The sequence below is a fragment of the Amblyomma americanum genome, chromosome 4 (genome assembly GCF_052857255.1).
Source record: "Amblyomma americanum isolate KBUSLIRL-KWMA chromosome 4, ASM5285725v1, whole genome shotgun sequence".
NCBI lineage: Eukaryota > Metazoa > Arthropoda > Arachnida > Ixodida > Ixodidae > Amblyomma > Amblyomma americanum.
In genome coordinates, this window is record NC_135500.1 from 105,020,593 (window position 1) to 105,042,593 (window position 22,001).

Here is a 22,001-nt window from a genome sequence, read left to right on the forward strand (position 1 = left end):
GGAGCCAATGGGAATGCCCGGTGAATGAGTGCTCGAGCCGCCGCGTCTGCAGCATCGTTTCCTGCTAGGCCCTGATGGCCCGGAGTCCAAACCAGGCTGCGGGGTGTAGTATCGGTATCCCGGCTGCAGTTCCTTAGTATTCGTTCAGCTAGTGGAGTTATCCAGCCAGCCTCATAATTGCGACATGCCGAACGCGAGTCTGTTATTATGTGTTTGGATTTTGAATCAGAAGCAGCTAGGGCGATGGCAACCTCTTCAGCTTGTGTTGTGCCTGGGGCTCGAAAGGAAAGCCCATCCACCTGTATTTCTTGATGTATGACCGCGGCCGTGTACCACCCCCCGTGGGGGTAGGCCCGGCTACATCTACGTAAAAGACACCATGTTTGTTGCCATAGTGGTGCGCTAAGGCTTCCGCCCTAGCCTGATTACGACCACTATGATCCTCCTTGTCCATCTTAGTGGGGAGGGGTCAAACTCTGACGGCGCGTCTCCAGAGTTCGGGCACTAGGACCCGCTCCTGAATGTGAAAATCATGTTGGATGTAAAGGCGGGCTAGCAAGTGTCGACCCGACTTCGTTTGGGCTAGCCTCGTGTATTGATTTGTGAGATGGGCTTCCTTGAGTTCCTGAAAAGTGTTCACCACTCCCAATGCATGAAGTCTCGCATTGGAGGTGGACACAGGAAGGTCAAGTGCCCTCTTCATCATTTTGCGGAGTATTACCTGAATTTTGTCTTCGTCGTGTTTCCGCAAGCGCAGATAAGGGACCGAATAGAGGATTCGGCTGATTACGAAAGCATGGGCGAGCCGCACGGCATCCCTGCTTCGCAAGCCCCCTCTCTTGTTGGAGACGCGACGGACCATACGGCCTACTTGGTCTCCAACTTTGCGGAGTTTGTGCGATGTTGTGTCTACTCTTCTTTTGTTTTGGATGAAGAGCCCGAGTATTCGAATCTCTTTGGCCTCGTGTATGGGGCCACTTGTTAAGGAGAGATGTATTTCGGTAGTGTCTTTAGGGGATGCCCTATGGTGCACAAATTCAGACTTGTTGGGTGCGCATTGGAGACCACAGTGTCCTGCGTAGCGATCCACTACGTGAGCGGCTGTTTGCAGGCATTCCTCCATGCGCCCTAAGTTTCCCTCTGTGGCCCAGATAGTGATATCATCGGCATACAGCGCATGCCGTATGCCTTCGATACCATTCAACTTGTCTGGGAGATGGAGCATCGCCAAATTAAAGAGTAGGGGGGATAGCACCGCGCCTTGCGGTGTCCCCCGCGTACACATTTGATACGGACCAAATTCTTCCTCTTGGATTCTGATTAGTGCGTCTCGATCGGTCAGGAAGTCTTTGATATAGTTGAAAGTGTTGCGGCCACAGTTGATTCCATTGAGGTGTGTCAGTATGACGCTGTGTTTGATGTTGTCGAAGGCTCCTTTCATATTCAAGGCCAGGACGACCTTGTCATTGTGTGGGTGTTCGACTGGTTGTATTATGTCTCTGTTGAGATGGAGGAGTAAGTCCTGTGCCGACTTATGTGGGCGAAAGACGAACATAGTGTCTGGAAATGTGTTTCGTTGCTCCAAGTATTCGGAGAGCCTATCCCGCACCATGGTTTCCATCAGCTTGCCCACACACGAAGTGAGCGAGATATACCTCAAGTAGTCTGTGTTGATTTCCTTTCCCGCCTTGGAGATGAAGGTTACTAGGGCTGTTTTCCAATCAAGGGAGAGCGGGTTCTCGCCCTTCCATATAGTGTTGATGTATTTCAGAAGGGCCTCATACGCCTGGTCAGGGAGATTGGCCAGCAGTTTAACTGTGACCTTGTCCCATCCAGGCGCAGTGCCTCTCCTCATTTTGGTCAGGGCTGCCTTGAGATCAAATAATTGGAACGGTTGGTCCAACTCAGGATTATCTTTGCCTGCGTAAAGATACTCCTGACCGCGAGGGTCCTGTTTGCAGCAGAGATACTTGTCCCTGAGTGTCTCTGCAAGTTGTGTTTTGCTGCCCTTTCAATTATGGAGTGCTCGTTGTAATTGGCGCTGTGTTTCGCCCCGGGTCTGCGCGGGGTCTATAAGGCTGCGGAAAAGCCTCCAAGTGTTCTTGCCGGACATCTGTCTGGCAGCCGTATTACAGTGATCTATCCAGTTGGCGTCAGCAAGCTGCGAGGCATATTGAGCTACTTTGTGATTGAGATCTAGGATGCGCTTCTTGAGTATTCTGTTATGTCTCTGTCTTTTCAAACGTTTGCTTAGGCTGCGGGGGACTTCCCAGATATGTAATAGATGGTTGTCCACTGACAGACAGTCTTCTGTGGTCTGTATCTGTGTTTCGTGTTGCTTGAGTGTTGTCATAAGTCTTTGGGCCCACTGATCGTATCCATCTTTAGTCAGGTTGGCTGAGGGCAGGGACTTTCTGAAAGCCTGCCAGTCTGGGAGTCGAGCTTGTGTGAGGGGCTTTTTGAGGGGCCGCGCGTGAATAAGTGGGTTAATGATGCAGTGGTCACTGCCTAGTGTCTCTTCCGTGCTGTTACATTCCACGTGTTGGATATGTGTGGAAAGTGTGACATCATGACTCGTGTCCCGAGTCAGAGTTTCCCATTCGTGTGGGATGCGCTGGGTCGGTATGGAGGGTGATGCCTAGCGTAGAGATAAGCTCAGCTGGCTTTCTACCTCGCGCCTCCCCCTTTTTGTAGCCCTATAATTGGCTGGGGGCATTGAAATCTCCCACAATCAAAAATAGGTCCCGACCCGCTATCTTCCGTGCCCGGCTGAAGATATCTGAGAAAGTAAAATGTTTGAGCTTTGGCGGACAGTATATGTTCAATATGTGTACAGGGGGGGGGGGGGGGTCAGAGCGTCGCAGAGGTAACACCGTGACCATAGTGTAAGAGTATGTTATCTCTATGTCGAGGTCTACCTTCTGTGCTGTGTACGACTTATGTACAAGAATACAGGTGGATGGGTCCCGCTGGAAGTGTTGTATCCAGAAATTTTGACCGATGCCCCAGGTTCTTGAAGCGCGACAATGGCGGCATGAAAGTCCAATGTTTCAAGGTAAAGGCGTAGGTGTGCTCGTTTCGCGCGGTCACGAAAGCCTCTACAATTCCATTGTATTATGCCCAAAGGTTCCTGTTTTATTTTACGAGGTGTCCTCTTAGTGCGATGAGCCATGATGAAGGCTAGAGACTGGCTGGCTCACCCCACCCACTCACACTGCGCTGGTGCCCTCCATGGTAGCGAGGGGGTTATCCTGATTTTCTCCCTGAATAGTTTCGCGGCAAACTTTGGATGGACGGCCTACTTCCCTTACGGGTCCTGCCCGCCTAAGCAATTTTGGGTTAGCCTGTATCCATGCTTTAATGTTTTTGTGTGACTTGCTGTGTAACGCACACAGTCAGTTGCTGAGTAATGGTTGTTACCAGCTGCTGAATTTGTGTTTGGATGACTTGTGTAATAATCGCTGGCTGTTGGGTCATGTGACCAGCCACATTTTGCTCAATATCCGTCATGCGGCTTTCCAGATTTGCAGTGAGCGGAGCACCTGACAACGGAGCGACGCTTGAGCACTCAGACGCCGATTCATCAGCGTCCTCCATTGTTTCCGATGGAGGTGGCTCTGCCCTAGCGTTTTTTAGTGCGTTCAATTTGGATTCTAACTGCGTATTCTGGTTTTGAGAAACGCTAGCTCTTTTCTCAGCTCAAGTTCGAGGGGTTAAGGGGAGGGAGAGGAAATAGAGGCGACGCCCGCCCAGCTGCTTACCTTTGATCTTGAAGTTGGGCTGTTGCCAAGGGGGGGAAAATCCCCGGCTTGGAAAGCTGGCGGCTTTTCACCGGTCCCGAATTTCGCCTTTTTGGAAGCGGCAGGTGGTTGTTTCCTGCTGCCTTGTTTCCCAGCCGCTTGGCCGGACTTGCTTGTCTTGTTCCCAGGTGACTTTCTTGACTTGTTTGGTTGCTCCCCTTGGTGCTGCTGGGCTAGCGGTCTCGATCGCTGAAGACGCCGAAACTTGCCCTTGCAGTCAGCGGAGCCAGTCAGGTGGGCTTGCCCGCAGATCATGCAGCATGGGGTACAGTCATGCTCGTTAAGACCCTGCTCGGAGGCGCCCACATCTTGCCCGCAAAATCCACATCTTCCGATGTCCGGGTGTGGGCAGTTGTCAATCCGATGGCCGATGGTCCCGCAGCGGAAGCATGCAGGGATCGTCCGTTTGTATTCTCGCACAAGCGTGCATTCACAATTGTAGTGCACGTAGCGCGGCACCTTGCGGCCCACAAAGGTGAGCACCGCTATATTTGATTTTCCCAGTTTGCGCACAAAGGCTATCTCACTTTCGCGCCACTTCACCTTGTTCTTGAGGGAAGCCGTCGTCTCATCAGCCCGCACTCTGATCACACCTCGGCACACCTCACCATTAAGCTTCACGTGGCCCCGAAATGGATGGGAGTCCGCTCCGGTATTGAGGTCAATGTCTTTAGTCAGCTTATTGGCTGCTTCGATGTGTTGGGTCCCACAAACGACGAGGTTCTGGGTCCAGACTGGACATATGCTGAGCGCGGCGCCAGCGTCTCCTCCCATGAACTGGGCAATAGCCGCTCCCAACTCACCGTGCTGGAAAATTTCCTTGAGGTTCATGGTTTGCCTTGGCTTGAGAACCACGATTATATCTTCTGAGCTCATTTTCGGCGTCTCTTTCGGGCGCCATAAAGCAGCCTTGTTATCCAGCGGCAGCGCAGCGCGATCGCTGCCGGAGAAGAGGCGGCCGTTGAGCCCAGCTGCCTGTGTTTGCTTGAGCGACGCCATCGTGGTACCATCCTTGGATGTCTTGGAACGCTGGGTCCACTTACGCATGGAAATCAGCGTAAACAGTCCTTCATCTGCAATGGGTGGAGACCTGTCTTCGGGTTGTTGAATGTCGATTTCAGCCCACGCCATTGCAGTGAGATCGTAGCCGCGTTGAGTAGTGGTCGCCATAGCGTTCCGCGGCGTGGCAATGATGAAAAATTGTCATAGAACAACCAGTTTCGGGCCTACCTTCTCAGGACCAGGACCAGCAGGTTCCTCTCGTTGTTGGGAAGGTGACAGGGATGGTTTCGGTGGGGTCACACGAAAAGTTCCACGGTTCCTGGCGCCCCGTTGGCGGCCGCGTCGATAGAAACCACCTCCTCCGAGACGGCGGAGGAAGCGGCAATAGCCTAAGCTATAGTGAATACGCGTGCTAATATTATATTCAGCGACTCCAAAACAGCAATTCGCAATTTCGCGAGGGGCCGTATCACATCTACCTCACTCCGCATCCTTCGAAACGCCCCCTTCCGATTAGAGAAGTTGAATTGATCTGGGTCTCGGCCCACTCGTCTAATCCTGGGAACGAGGCGGCTCACGCGCAAGCCCGAGGTTTCGTCAACCGGACAGTGAGCGCGCCTTCCGACCCGAATTTCACGAGGGACGGGTTGATCTCATTTCATGACATCATCCATCACTTTAGGCTGGAGAGGCGCGCATAACCCCCTCCCCACAAATCGTTAAGAAAAGCGCAGGAAGTTACCTGGCGCCGACTGCAAACACGCTACCTTCTGAATCCGGCAGTGCTTGCCCTCATGTACCCTGGCCAGTACGACCCAAACTGCCATAAATGTGGTGAAAGAGCCACATACGACCACATTCAATGGAACTGTGCAAATGATCCGCCTCCGGCGGAGTTGATACAGCTCCCTTCTCTCGAGCGGTGGGAGGCCGTGCTGGTCAGCTCGGACCCTAACATTCAAGTACGGGCAATCGAGCGGGCCAATGAGGTCGCAGTCAGTCATGGGCTAGCTGCCATATAGTATGTGTCTCCTGCAACATGCTCTCGACGCAATGAATGTTTTACAATCGATAAATCTCGCGTACTTATATAACCATTTTTTTTTCCACTGGTTTCTGAAACACAACACGAATCCATTAAAGCAGAACAAGAGGAACTAAAAAATGAAGGTACCGATCTGTTTCTAAGATTGAATAAGTCACTGGCACTCCTGCTTTTTTTTTTTTTGTAGCGAGAGCTAAATTACGCAAACACTTCGAGCCTTCAACGTGGCACCCCTTGAGCTGCGTGGCCGCCCTTGAGCTCCGTGGCGGCGCCGTGGTTGGTCACGTGGTGGGTCACGTGGTGCGGAGTAGCTGCCGGCGGCGCGGCGCTCCGGCGAAACCTAGTGGGGGGGGGGGGGGGGGGGGGGGCTGGGGGGAAGGAACAGCCAGCGAAACGCAGCGGCGAAAGACTGACTTTGCAATTTGACCGAGCGAGTTCCACTCGAACAGCTGTAGCTATCGCTTCACTCCAGGTGTAAGCAGAGCTAAACCACAGCCATTTTCTTTTACAGGTTACTACCTTCTCTTCAGAAGCCGTGGCATCAAAAGCCGCCCGATTTCAATGGTACTGCGTGAGCCTCTTCGCTATAAATGTCTCTCTTTCTGGTACTTCCTCCCTGCCGTTTTCAACGGGGTGACAGTATTCGGCGATATCGAAAGTGTCCCCAAAACTGGAGGCGTCTGGAAGCGTTACCAGGTCGACATGCCGTTCCCAGAGGTAAGCAGGCATTAAGTGCCTTTGTTTGCAGCTCTACATCTTCAGTAAGGAAGACAAAACAGCGCCACTAGTCGCGAAGGGTTGCAGAAATGCTGTTCACAAAGAGGAAGCCATTTTTGATGCCATCAACACTCATTACTACTGCATCATGCTTCAACCACCGTGATTATGTAAAGTGGTGCAGTTGGTTTGGATTAATCTCTACTGTAAAGAATAGCTAGGCTGGCGCACGCAACAAGTGGAGATGTGGACAGCAGTTGCATTACCTGCAGTGTACACTTCAGGTTTCCATACGTTGCTTGGCGGGTGTTGCGCGGGACATAGACATTTATGTCATTAAAATGCAGGAAAATGTTTTTAGCATGATACTCCCATCAGTTTAAAAAGACTCCGTGATCAAAACTGGCTACTTATCTTTTACACAGCCTAACTTTCATTAAACAGCCCATCTCATTTTAACCGCCAATGCGGCTGCCGTAAGCGAAAATTTCCCAATTATCTTAATGCACACGCTAAAACTAATTTGAATATACCACTGCACAATACGTATACGTTATTGAAAAGTAGAAAACAGAAACAAAGTCGCAGACCCCCCAATCAGTCACATGAAAGTAATATATGTCGAGAAAACTGCTTTTGCCAACAAGAAAACAGTTGTGTAACTTCTAATATTCCAGTAGTCATGCGCAGTCTACGTGCGAGCTCAAAAGTAAGATAAAAATATTACTTCTCGGCTTTCCTACTACGTACGCACTTTACGCAAAAAAAAAGCGTGCTTGAACACAATTGTTTTTCCAGCAAAACTTGTTTCCTCATGCCTAGAAGGTCAATAATTGCAAGAGCAGTGGGAACCTAATGCCAATAGACAAAAATATTTTAAACTGGCTACTTTATTAGGTCCCATTAAGCATCCTTGTCAACCAGACTCCCATGTTTCGATATCTTTTCAACGACACGCGTTGCTTGGCAAGCGATTACCAATACCGGCTGTCTTTGGTAGTGATATCTGTTCTAAAGCGTTTTAATGACCTTTGACATTACTAAAAGTTGTATAGATTGCTCATTTCCCACTCATTAACGGGAAAAATAAAAGAGGATAACAATGTTTTTTTTTAACTTTTCAGTGATTATCTTGGTTTCATTGATTGTGTGTTCCCTACATTTGTGATAACTAGGTGTTTTTTTTATTTTCAAGTGTTCATACATTGAGGCAGTAGCTTATAATATCAATCACATGCAGCCTTGAGGGAGAGCGCGAAGTGTGCTTCTCTTTCCGACTAACGAGTACGGGCAGTAAGGTTTTTACTACATCAAAAAAGCAAGGCCTTCTTTGAATAGACAATTTGAATTCAGATGCATCTAGCTTTTTTTTTGTGCAGAATTTCATATAACACGTATTACAGTTACGTTTTTGTTTCCCTGACTACAATGTCTGTGTAAGGAATTCTCGTCAAATGTACTCTCCGATGTACCTTTATTTATGAATCTAGTGCCAAATCTTCGAGCAAGTGCCTGTTTGATCTGAGTACTTATATGTTTTCATTTACGTTTACAATTGCCAATGACAAGCAGTTATTATAGACATGAGCCCTTCGTTCAGCGACGTAGTGTCGTAGATAAAATCCATCCGTCGTATAAAGTTAACACTTTCAGTTTTTCGCTGAGTTGTAAATCAAGAAGACTGTCATTTTCACTGCACGTGTACTGCACTTGTTGCTGTCTTTCACTGCTCTTTTTTTTTTCTCTTGCAAAGCCAATCTCCGCATCATCTGGAAAGAATGCGGACGGTTTCGCAGCTATCGACGACGTACTAGTGAGCGAGGAGCGCTGCGGGGATGTGGGTAAGTGCAGGGAGTCAACAAACAATACAAGACATTATTTTTTTCCCAAAACTTGTTCAAAGGTGTTAACGTTACACGGGTTTTATCAGACTTGCACTCCTGTAAAATTCTATTCCAATTACGCCTGCGTAGAGCCGATGACGGAGACACATTGCGGCAAGGGACATTACGTCAGAAACGACCGGGTGTGCGACTTCGTGACGGACTGCGACGGCGGTGCCGATGAACGGGACTGCGGCGAATGTGACTTTAGCAAAGACGCGTGCGGCTGGAATCTTTACGGCATCTTCAACGTCCACCCGACTGACTGGCGCCGGGTGCCTGTAGGAAATGTCTCAACGTTAGCCCCCACTTTGGCTGGTGGTCTATCTAAAGGTGAGTGGGACCACAAGCCGGCTTATAGAAAGCAAGTAGGAGAGCGAACATCCTCAGTGCGCATACAATAAGGTCACAGGTATTTCCCGTGGTTTTTGATCTGGGTTTTGCCGTAGTTTTCAAAGAGAAACTTTTTTTTTACTCATTCTGTGCGACATACAATTTACTGGACACAAAAATGCTAGTTGCAGACGAACTATAGCCGTGGTATGGATCCTTCTTGAACGCAGATCATAACGTAGTAGTTTGTTTCAACAAATTTTTTTCTTCTCGAGTGAATCATTACACAATTTACTGGACACAAAAATGCTAGCTGCAGACGAACTATAGCCGTGGTATGGATCCTTCTTGAACGCAGATCATAACGTAGTTGTTTGTTCCAACAAATTTTTTTCTTCTCGAGTGAATCATTACTTTCAACCCACGCTTTGCTTAAATATGTCACGTGTTTCTTCACATTATGAAATATTACCTCACTCGCCGCAATTCAAGCTTTAATAGAATAAATATTCGCGCGATTTAGACGTCCGGCATGAAAGATGTGCACTGATATTACATGCGTTTTCACCAAAAAAGAATATTCGTACATTGCTCATTGATAAGACCGGCTCTCAACCGCCTGGAAGACTCAAAAGTAAGTTCTGGGATCACTTAGTGACCATAGGAGACGCAATTTCTAACCCCTAAATTTGCCGAAAATCGATTCTAGTGAGATTTTTTTCCCAATACCGCGCTTTCTTGAAATCATTTGATGTCTTTTAATATGGCGTGCCTTATGGCGTCTCTTGAGATGACTGACTGTTAAGGCTTTCTAACTACGGCTTTCTTGTGCTGCGCATCATAACCAGGTTCACGTTTATAATTATCTTGAAACGCGCAGTATACACAGGGTATTCGCAAAATGCAAAGATATACAGCCACCCGCATACTTAACAGCAATGACGGATAGCGTGGCTTATACTGACGCTAGCGCCGCGAAGTATTAGCCATCACGTGAGAGATCATGCTCTCAGTATGCTTGCTGGTGCTAAAGATAGCAGGCGAGCAATTCGATTTGGCCGCTTTTAAAGTGAAAGCTCTACAGCTCCCTTCCGTGGCTTGTTCGGCGTGTTTCATATGGCCTTGAACCGAGGAGAACCACGCGACGTCGCCGAGCCGCAGCTGTCCTGAAGCCAACAAAGAACGGGAGCTTCGAAAGCACAAGAAAGGACTGACCCCTTGGATAATGGACACCAAAGTCGCGCTCTAAGTTACGCGGCGCTAGAGACAGTTGTGCGCTGCATGCGTTAGCATTGACAATATTGCGGCAGAAACGTGGCACTGAAGCTATAGGCCGTCGGCGTTCATTGTGTTAGGCTTCGGCGTTGAAAACGTTCTAGACCAATGATTTTGAGGAAAGGAAGGACGCATAACTGGCTGCCTGGCTCAGTGGACGCCTCGATCGCGCTTTGAGGTACGCGGCGGTAGTGAGAGAGAAATCTGAGCTGCATGCATTAGTACCCGCCGCGGTGGCTCAGTGGTTAGGGCGCTCGACTACTGATCCGGAGTTCCCGGGTTCGAACCCGACCGCGGCGGCTGCGTTTTTATGGAGGAAAAACGCTAAGGCGCCCGTGTGCTGTGCGATGTCAGTGCACGTTAAAGATCCCCAGGTGGTCGAAATTATTCCGGAGCCCTCCACTACGGACCTATTTGTTCCTCTCTTCTTTCACTCCCTCCTTTATCCCTTCCCTTACGGCGCGGTTCAGGTGTCCAACGATATATGAGACAGATACTGCGCCATTTCCTTTCCACCAAAAACCAATTATTATTATTATGCATTAGCACTGACAACGTTGTGGCAGGCACGCGGCACTGCAGCAATAAGGCGCAGCGTTCACTGGGTGACAAACCTCTCGCAATCAACCGTTAACTGCGACCTGCCAGGGTTTCAGCTAATTTAAAGGCAAAAGTTTTTGTTGGCTAATGAGTGTGCGCGAACGCTGTCCGCACGAAACGTGTGCAAGTCTGAGCGTGGTTGGCGCCCCTAGTCGAAGGCACCACTGTCCCTGGCCATCCGGCATGCGTGGCTCACTAGGTCTCTTTGGACCTTGAGCTGGCTGCTGGTTAGCCGGTCCTCCCACTGCTCCGCATTTGGCTCTTTGTTACCTCGGAAAGCTACATTGTGTATGCATTCCCATGTAATATGATACAGCGTGGGGGTTGCCCCGCACCACGGACATGTATCCCTATACTGCTCTGGATACATCTTATGTAGAATGTGAAGGTTGTGCAAGGCTCCTGTTTGGAGTCTTCTCCAACATATCGCTTCATATTGTGTTAGCAGAGGATGTGGCTGGGGATATTTGCGTCTTCTGCCTTTGATGAGGGTGAGGATAGCTGCGTACGTGAGCTCTACCGTTATCTCCGGGCCGTCCGTGGCGTTTGACGCACCAGCTCGGATAGTAAGCTCGCGAGCTAGCTTGTCCGCCTTCAGATTGCCTTCGACTCCGGCGTGTCCTTGTACCCAGTAGATCCTATGTTGGATATTTTCGTTGGTTCGCTGCGTTTTCAAGATAATCCTTAGTGCTTTCTTGTTGATTCTTCCTACCACGTAGCGTCTGCACGCTTCTTGGGAATCTGTTATGATTGTGAGAGATTTGTTGGTGCGATAACCCTCGGCTGCCGCTAGAGCTACGGTGATCTCCTCTGCCTCAGTTACCGTCCCATCTCTCGTGAATGCGCCGCTGACGAGGCCATCCTCCTTTGTTGTGACAACCGATACCGTTTTCTTGATGCTTTGGCTACGATCGAGTCCACGGGTACAGAGTGGCATCAATGTAGAGCACCTGATCTTGTGTGGCTATCTTCGCCTCTACATATTCAACCCTTGCCTGTCTTCTGGCTGCATGTAGATTTGGATCCATATATCTGGGTATAGGGCTAACCTGGTAGGTTCGACGTATTTCGTCTCGGATGTTTGCCGATCTATCCTCTATGTGCAGGACCCCCTTATAGTTCAGCCTTCTTAGGAGGGCCCTCCCTGTTGCCGAGTTCCTTAGCCTTTGTATCTGTGACATGACTTGTGCCCTGCTTTGGTAAGCCCAAAGCTGTCTTGTAGGCTCCTTTGATTAGGACCTCTGCCTGATTTCCTTCACTTTTCAGCATGCTGTGATATGCAAGTGAGTAAGTTATTCTGCTGATGACTAGGCTGTTCGCAGAAGACAGTAAAATGCTTTCGCATTTCCACTCATAAGCAGACAAGTGCAAAATAAATTTTTCTTCTGTGGCCGAAGGACGCGCAGACAGAGCGCTCGCGCATGGGCGCCTTTCCATGTTTTGCTCGCGCTTGCACCCTCGCTCGCACAGGCATCGAAAATTGAAAATCGGTTTCTGGGGAACGGAAATGGTGCAATATCTGTGTCACACATCGGCGGATCCCTCAACCGCGCCGTAAGGGAAGGGATAAAGGAGGCAGTAGCACAAAAGAAGTGCCGTAGTGGAGGGCTCCGGAATAATTTCGACCACTTGGGGATCTTTAACGTGCCATGACATCGCACAGCACATTGGCGCCTTTAGATTCCGCCTCCATCGAAACGCGGCCGTCACGGTCACATTCGAACCCGGATACTCCGGATCAGTAACCGAGCGCGCTAACCACTGAGCCATCCCGCGAGGTTGTACAGACATCGCGTTGCAGTCTTCCTACCGCGGGAACCCCAAATTGCACGCGAAGTTGCCGGAGGTCGCGCGCCTTTTTACTTTGACCTCAAGGCTTCCTCTCCAACACAGTAAACAGTATGGGTTGCGCTGCGCAGAAGGAAAGAAAAAAAGCTAACTGCAGGGCTATCACGAGTTCGGTCAGCTGGTAAGCTTTGATTCTGCATGAATCTACCGCATGAAATTGTGTCAGGTTGTTTCTCATTTATTCATTTTCTAAGAGCGCGCACCGGTTTGTTTTTTAGCAATAGCTACATTACGGTAGCATTTAGAGCACTCAGCATGGCAGTGCCGCCACCCTGTGGCGGCGCTGCCTCCCTGTGGCTGCACCGCCACGGTGTCACGTGGTTGGTGACGTGGTGCGGAGCAGCTGCCGGTGGCGCGTCGCCGTGGCTGATCACGTGGTTCGTTACCTGGTTGGTCACGTGACCAGCCACGAATTGCGGAGCAGCTGCTGCTGCTGCTGCCGACCGCGGCGCACCGGCGAAACCGAGCTGCCGCAGCTGTGCAGATGCGCCGTGTCCAGTGGGACGAAGATGAAGAAAGAACGCCCAGAGAAACGAAGCGGTGAAAGACTGATACCCCTGTTACACGGGCACTTGCAACGGCCGTTAACGCAAACGGCAGTTGAACGCCGTAACGGCCGTGGGAACGGAACGGTGGTGGCTGCACTCACATGGCACTTTCCATGTTCGGTCGGTTCCATTCCGTTTCGACGATTTATCACGTGACTCTTAAACTTTTTACCTCGCCAAGTCGAAAAAGTTTTGTTTCCCTAATTATTTTCTGTGCTACATGCTCTACAGAGTGTTTTTTTAACTATTTGCAAGAGTTGTTTGAAAAACTAGCGGAGAAGCTCACTTAGCCGATCCGATCCGATCCATGGCGTTGCATAATGGCTGCGTTTGTTGTGGTAGAGTGGCTAGTTGTGGTTTCAATGTGGCGAAGCGTCCCATTTCACGTTCCATAGCTTGTACTAACCACAGCACCACTGTGCATTTTCTTTTTTCTTTCGTACCGCGAGTGACCGTCTGCGCGATTCAGCAGGTGCAATGTTGAACGTGGTGCGGCTTTGCGACGCGCACCCAAGAATAGCTGGGGAATGGCGCTTAGCCGGCCGCTTTATGAATGTGACTGTGATCGTCCATTCGATTCGCTTCTCCTGGTTGCGCACTACGAGGCCTTGTTGTCTGTAAAAAGGGCTGAACTGCAAGCTGTGCGCATTCAGAAAGCGTCAATCAAGAAGTAGCGGAAGGCGACCGAGAGGCGATGTCGCAGCCTCGCTGTTGTGATGTCTGCCAGGCAAATGAGTGTGTGGACGCTTTCCAGAGCACCGTCTTGGTACGACACCACCCCGTGCCGACGTTTTCGGATGAAGATTTGAAGGCCAACTTTCGCGTGAAGCGTTCCACATTTGCGTGCATCGTGAGCTCGCGTTCCTCACTAAAACGGGAGGATAGAAACATGCGAGCTTGCATACCCCGGCACCAGCGCGCCGCCCTCTCGCTGTACAGACTCGCCACATCGGAGTATAAGGAAAGGTAAGAGGAAAGGACTGTGGCGTATCTTTTCGGCGTGAGTCGGCCATCCGTAAACCTGATCTTCCAAAAGTTTTGTGACGTTGTCGTAGATGTTCTCGAGCCACAAGTTGTGCACTTTCTGTCACTGAACAATGTTAGAGATCATGTGCGACAGTTCGAAGCCTGCACAGGCTTTCCGCAGGGCTTTGGCGCGCTGGACGGTTGCCATATAAAAGTCTCGCCACCCCCCAAAAATTCGCAGGACTATTAAAATTATAAGCGCTGGTATACAATAATTTTACTTGCTATAGTAGACCACAACTAGAAGTTCATGTATATTAATGTAAGGTCACCAGGGCGCAATCATGATGCAGCAGTGTACAGAGGCTCGGTACTACCGGACGTAGTAGGAACAGAAGTCTTCGCTCTACCAAGCTAAATTATTGACGGAATGCCAATAGGAGCGGTCCGCCTCTTTGACCGGCCTTTCCTTTGCAGTGTCACTTGATGAAGCCTTTTCCTCAAATGAGTGCAAGCAATCAAACAGTGCAAACGTTCAATTACGCACTTTCAAAAGCGATGCGTGTCATTGAGAATGCTTTTGGGAGATTGAAGGCTACATTCAGGGTTTTGAAGGAAATTGAGTGTCAAATCGAAAATGTCAAACGCATTGTGCGAGCTTGTTGTATCCTTCACATGTATGCGAGCACATGCGTGATCAGTGCGATACACAGTGGAGTGCTGAAGCAGCAGCTGGGGAGTTTCCGCATTCTGTTTGCGTGAGCAACGCAGTAAGCTCGTCAGGTGAAAGTGTCCCACGTGCTTTGGACAAGCACATCTTTTCATTGAACCCATGACTACTTCGAAAAGTCTTGTTTTAGGCATGCAATCGTGAACAATAAAAATAATGTGAAAGATTGGGAGAGTCTGTGGCAACTTTTCGTGCACGTGTGCACACGGGGCTTTATTCAGCGCTGTCGGAGAGTTCAGGCTGACGCTCAAGCCGGCCTTCAAAGTATTGGCAGACTATGCTGTCCATTTGACGGTGTATGTCATTGGCCTCCTCCTGGAGACAGACCGTCTTTTTGGACAGCTTATACTCCTTTCTAGCCATCTTTCTGGCACAGTTTTCCTGCCTTTCTAGCAGCAGCACAACTTTATCTATAGATGATGTCGCCTTTTGCGCGCGCGACCTTGCTCGGCTGAGGCAGCAGGCGTTGAAGCCAGGCTGGTCGATTCCTCGCTGGACGAGGCCAGACTGGTCGACGCCTCGACATTTCCGGTGTCTGGGCAGCTCGGCGCTTCTGATGGCTGTCCTGAGGCAGTAATCTCTGCATCCTGCAGCCGTGCCACCATGTCAGCTTAAGGAAAGAAGAACGACGGAACGTTACAGAATGTTGCTTCTAAGTGATTATTACTGTGTTGCATGATGAATGGAAGTGGTACACAAAACGCGCAGAAACATTTAAATATACCAGAATTTTATGTAATAGTTCCCGTTTTCTCTAAAAGAGTTTTGGTACACTTTAAAGCGCACGGCTTACCCTGGTACCCTTTTGTAACATAACCAGCCCAACCTATCTCGCCCTATTTTCATAACTCCAAGAAAAGTGACAAGTATTGTGCAATCCAGTATGTCGGAAATGTTAACCGATGGTTTCGAAGCTACACAGACTGTGATGCTTATTAAAGTCATCTGTGCATTTTCAGTACTCTGGCACACAACAATGCCTCATGTTCATGTCATGTGCTTTAGTAACATGAAATTCTCTAAACATTGCTGCCACCGGCCTCCGGCGACAAACCTGGCCGGCAAAAAAACAATTTCGGCTTGTCAGTCCATTTCGCGTGTTTGCATACTACCAAAATAAACAAATGTTGCACCTGAAAGCTCTCTTGTACCAGGCTTCTATCATTCATAGGCATGTTTCCCAGGAATGTGTGAAGCCATCTGCAGTATGGGCACTGAGTTGCAGCAGACCCAGTGCCAGCAGTGCTTGTCTTTCTGAAATAAAAACAGATTATAGCTAAGAGTCACTTCTTTGTGTCTTAAGAGATGAACACAATTTTTTGCTGCACAAGTACAAACTGCCAAGGACAATGAACCTCCTTGTGCTGAAAGTTAAATCCGCAGGCAAAGTGGTAAACAACAAAGGAGAAACCTGTTGAATTACGATGAGAGTTCAATAGGCTTCGAACAAAATCAGCTGATAGTCAAGATACAAGTTTAATTAGACTATAGACAACATCACGACACAAGTTTGGGAGAGATTGTTGATTAGGGTATGCATTCAGGGCTTTCTGCTGTATTGAGAACGTAAAGTTCAATCACTTCGGCTGATGCCATTTGCACGACATATAGTGCGCATTTTCCTGCACTGCTATATGCACGACTTCGTCAGATAACAATTCAAGTCCTTTAGCAAGCTGTGTTTACTGCGACCTGAAAGGTACCACCCCACGCCAGCCTCTGAAAATAGTAACTATAATAAATTGAGGGGTTGCGTTGAAAAGGTGGGTTCTTGATCAGTACAATAGTGTTTTAAGTTCCAAAACTACCTAACACGTACCACTCCACTCTGAGTCAAAAAATATTGCATGGAATTAATTGTATTAGTATAGTGGTATTGTTTTATGACTAATATAATTTGCAAATGAAAAAAGAAACCAGTATTTCTTGCATTTAATGCGGACACTACTGGTTTCATAGTGCGACTTTAGCGATTGTTAGCTGTATTGCACCACAAGCTACAGGAAAGCTACTGCACATGTCAAGATCTTATTTTGAATTGCTGATCGAACAGACTTCCAGGTGCAAATGCGTTCCGTCAGGCTACGCCGGCTATGCCTAGATTACAGCAACCGGCTACATATGACAACCAATTGTACTGCGCTAAGATGTGAGCTCTGTTCCCGCATCGCCGCATGAGCGTTACAATGCGCCCGAAGCGTCGAGAAAGTCACGTTCGAGCGCATGTCAAGCAAAATTCGGCGTTGCCTATGGCGTTGAAACACACGTCGGGCCCTGCGGGGCGGCAGATTTCATTGAACATGCCTAACAACGCGCTAAGTCGACTTAAAAATTACTAAGAAATTCATGGTAACTTACTTGTGAGCCTGGGCCAAGTTTTCCATCTTGTGCTTCATCTGTTTGACTGTGACGCACACAACGTGCCCACATTCCGCGCTTGAGAGCTGGTTGAACAGCGCTGTCATCGTCGCGTACACGGGCGCATTGTGTTTCTGCGCTCGCATCCCGCGAAGGTGACCCTGCCACAAGTTGATGAGTAAATGCGTCATGACGCTGTCCAGGCAAAGCGTTTTTGCGTCGGCGCGCTCGCCTGCAGCTGGGACACGTTGCTGCTGGGGGCTGCCATCTTGCCTATTTCACGACGACACGGACGGAAACGGCAGCGGAACGGAGACCGGCGAGCTCCGTTGATGTCAATCGCCGTTGGATTTCCAACGACACTCGCGCTGCCGTGTAACTCCGCCTAACAGCCGTTGAGGCAAACTGCCGTTTTCCTTAACGGCCGTTAAAGTGCCCGTGTAACAGGGGTATGACTTTGCAATTCAACTGAGTAAGTTCCACTCGGTCAGCTGTAGCTATCACGTCATTCCAGGTTTAACCAGCGCTAAACCATCGCCATTTTTTTTTGCAGACAAGTGTCCTGGCTTCTCTCTCAGCCCGCGCTTTTTGGAGATAATTTGTTCGCTGTGCGTGGAGGCTTAACATCCCAAAGCTACTCAGGCTGTGCGGGACGCCTTAGCGATAGACTTCGGAAATTTCGACCACCTGGGGTCATTTAACATGCCCTGGCAGGGTACAGGACACGGGCCTCTACAGCATTCCGCCTCCATCAAAATGCGACCGCCGCGGCTAGGGTCGAACCCGCGTCTTTAGAGTCAGCAGCCGAGTGCCATTACAGCTGAGCCACCGCGGCGGCTTAATCTGTGATGAGAAAATTAAAGGATTGTGCCTAAATCTGCTTGAGAGCACAAATGCGAAAGCGTTTCCCTGTCCTCATTCTTCCGTAATTTTTCATGTTCTGTTACTCCCTGTAATTTTTTATTTTTATTTGCTTCCTTTACCTTTGGTTTTTATTTCTAATTCCTGGTTTATTAAAATACATATACGCTGCTAAATAACTGTTTCTTAATCAACTTTTACATTTCTGTTTTATTTTTCACACAACTTAATTAATGATTGACATTTCGTGCGTACAACTCCCGTCTACAACTTCCGCCTACAACTTCCGTCCAACCCATTCATTAGCCAAGAAAAGCTTTCGCGTTAATATTCTGAGATGGTGTTGCAAAAGAGGGCTTGTTTTATGTCCTAAGCAAGAAAACATTACGGTGCGATTCGTACCAATTAAACTTGAGTGATGTTCAGATATGACGAAAAGCGCGAACTTATCATCTGCAAAAAAAAAAATATCACAAGACGGTTACAGCTATGTAACGTTGATTCAGCGAGAGCTGTTTAAGAATTTAGTATTGGGGATATTTTGAGCTAGAAAAGATACAGCTGCCTCATATTGCACTGGTGTAGTGTTCAAATGATGCACCCTTGCACTGGCAGGCGGCTGTTCTAAACAGAGCCACCCGTTGGCTTATGCGGCCCAGGTTGACTGTGATATCAGGTGGGTGGTTGTCATTAACGCCCACCTGTTACGCCGACGGAGGTCGCGCAATCTAAAAATGGGCTCCTAACAGCTATCGGTGTAAAATAAATATCATCAGCAGCAGCAGCAGCCTGACTGCGCGGACTCCACGGCAAAGGCCTCTGCAATGTCTCTCCAATTAGCGCTGTCGTTTGTCAGCTGCGCACACTACATGCCTGCAAACTTCTTAATCTCATCCGCTCACCTAACCTTCTGCCGCCCGCTGCTACGCTTGCCTTCTCTTTGAATCCACTCAGCTATCCTTAAGGACCAGCGGTTATCTTGCATTCGCATCACATGCCCTCCAAAGCCCATTTCCTCCTCTTGATTCGAGTAGAATGTCATTAACCCGCGTTTGTTCCCTCACCCACTCTGCCCGCTTCCGGTCTCAAAGTTACAACTATACTTTTTCTTTCCATAGTTGCTGCGTTGTCCTTAAGCACACCCTTTTCGTTAGCCTCCATGTTTCTGCCCCCTAGGTGAGTACCGGTAAGATACAGCTGTTGAACACTTTTCTCTTGAGGGATATTGGTAAACTGCCGTTCATGATCTGAGAGAAGCTGCCATACGAACCCCGCCCCATTCTTATCCGTCTAGTTATTTCCCCCTCATGATCCGAATCAGCTGTCACTACCTGCCCATGAAAAAAAATTAATATGACGAAAATATGTAAAATAAATGTGCTACTATTTTAACCCTTTCATGACCGCACAGTGCACACGGCGATCATGCGCAGGCGAAAGAGCAGTCAAGTCAAACTGCGCACCAGCTATACCGTCAGCCGCATACTGAGGGTATGATCTCACACCCGGCGGAAAACACTTCTTGATGCTGGCGTTAGTACAAGTTACGCTGTCCATCATTTGTGTTAAGTTTGCGGGGGCTGTACATGTAGCAATCGTATTATGGCATTGTGGACTGTGATCCATATTAATTGGAGGCCCCGGTAGCCGCGGCTAGTGAGCCGGCGAAGCAGGCCGTCTACGTTGCTGCCCAGGCCAGTTGCCGAATGTTGTTGTTGTTGTTGTTAGCCTATCAAAAGATAGCACATACTCACACTGGGGGATCGGCCAAGAATCGGGTGGCTATTCACCTGAACGCAGTTAACAAAAAGGAAAAGCACGTGGGAGCGCAACACGGGTGAATTTTTCGTCATGAACAGAAAAGGGATGAGAGTTTTGATTTCAAAAGTATAAGAATAATAATAAAGAGAGGGATAAAATAATAATGATTAAGTAAAAATGTAATAAATGATAGAAAAGAAAAGATTGGAACACTTAGCAAGGCAGTCGGTGAGATTCTATCAGGAAATTTAGAAGAGCTGTGCAAACACATCTCTGGCTGAACCCAAATGTGGTGGCGCCAAATTATAGCAAGAGCGGGCTGCTCAAACTAAGGCCAAGATGCTGCAAGGCCTCCTCCAGCAACCTTTTTCTCAGAGATTTGAATCGGCGACAATACAGCCAAAATTGTTCTATAGATTCAGGCTCACGGCAAAATGCACAAAGGGGAGAGAGCGCCAAACCCGACTTTGTAAATAGAAATTTAGAGGGGATATGCGGCAGCGCAACCTCGTCAGTGATACTTGAAGCTGCCGAGAGCAACAAATTTTTCTGTTCCAATAATATTTAAGGTGCTCATAATCCGCCGATGTTAAAGGTGTTGTGTCTTGCGTGCTTAAAAACGCACGTCGATGAAATCTAGATGCTGTAATATTGGCTGTAGCCGGGATGATTGGCAACACGGGGCCGCTGAGGGAAGCCTTTGCGAGATTGTCAGCAATCTCATTTACTGTCACACTGCTGTGACCGGGAACCCATACTAAATGAACAAGGCTCAAATGCGGAGGAAGTAGGGATAAGAAAGTTGTTAAAATGGGACCGTCAACATGTGCAGCGAGGGGCGAACACAAGGATAAAGATTCAGTAATTACTGCAACTGCTGTAAAAGAGGGGTCTAGCTTGCGTAGAGCAAGTACAACTGCTAGAAACTCTGTTTGAAAAATTGAAAAATAGGGGTGAAATCTGGAAGGCGCAGTGAAAAGGACCAGTCTAAATGCGAGAAAAATATTCCCACACCTGCTTTTTCAGTGCATTGCGATGCGTCAGTGGTTTATTGCTATATCTGTAGGTAGGGTCCTCATATGATCTTCTAGAAGACCATTTAGTATACTCGGTGGCAAAAGTTTTGCATTTTTTGGGATATGTCGTCGAAAACAATGTGGATAGCGGGCCCATTGCGAAGCGCAGGAAGGATATCATAAATGTTTACATCTAAAGGCTGAAGTAATCTTTGCACAAACGCTACCTGAGGGGAACTGAAACGAGACCAGGGGACACCAAAAAAGGGGGTGGGCTGACAACAGAAAATGCTTTGGGAACGGTGGAAATCGGATTCATAGATCCTGAGGTAAGTTTGCACAGTTAGAAATTGAAGTCGTGACAAGAGAGGCGGAATGCGGGCTTCAAGGTAAAGCACATTGATAGCCACAAATTTTGGAAGGCCGAGGCACATGCGAAGTGCTTCCCTTTCTAAAAGGACGAGAGGGCGAAGTTTATATGTAGCCGAGCCTGAAAACAACACTGATTCAAATTCTAAAATTGGCCTGACGTACATTATGTAGATCATTAATAGCGCATCTCTGCGCATGCCGTACCGGTGATGACATAATCTCCGTAACATGCCCACGGCACGAGCCCCTTTCGCCGCGACATGGTCAATGTGAGGTCACCAGGTGAGTTTATTGTCATAAATGACCCCTAGGTATTTTAGGGATTGAACCTGCGGTATTATTTTTAACTGGCAAGTGAGATAGCCCACTACAGGAGTGTATAGAGGGAAAACAAGGGTGGCGCACTTGCCAACATTTAACTTCAGGTGTAATGAGCTCAACCAGTGCTCAAGTGTATTCAAATATGACTGCAACAGACCATACAGGGAATGTATATCCGGCGCGGCAGCAAAAAAACGCAATGTCGTCCGCATAGACCTAAGTGCGTACATGGCGGTGGAGAGGAATTGAGCTCAATGTGTTCTGTTCTGCGGGAACGAGCTCTTCTTCTTCTTCGTCGTCTTCTTCTTTTTCTTCTTCTTCTCAGTAAATATAACACATACCCGCGCGGGCTGATTGGTCAAGGTAAAGTGGAGAATGCCAATAAAGTATTTGCGCGGGGAAAAACAGACGTGAGGCGGCGACGTAGAAGACTGAATCAAGATAAAAATTAGAAACATCAAATAAATTTATGAAATAAGAATTACCAAGAATAGAATCAAGCATTTTTGGACATGCGACAGAATTTGTATACAGCTAACAAGGTAGCCGATCAGTCGCACTTATT

General features: G+C 48.4%; 1 protein-coding gene across 1 annotated transcript in view; it reads left to right on the top strand.

Annotated features, from left to right (window-relative positions):
* LOC144130292 (MAM and LDL-receptor class A domain-containing protein 1-like) overlaps positions 1 to 22,001 on the top strand; it is a 171,004-nt gene that overhangs the window by 79,672 nt on the left and 69,331 nt on the right. The window contains exons 13-15 of the mRNA XM_077664244.1: positions 6,359 to 6,564; positions 8,318 to 8,405; positions 8,538 to 8,780. Coding sequence (XP_077520370.1) covers positions 6,359 to 6,564; positions 8,318 to 8,405; positions 8,538 to 8,780 — 537 coding nt within the window. The remainder of the gene's footprint in view (positions 1 to 6,358; positions 6,565 to 8,317; positions 8,406 to 8,537; positions 8,781 to 22,001) is intronic.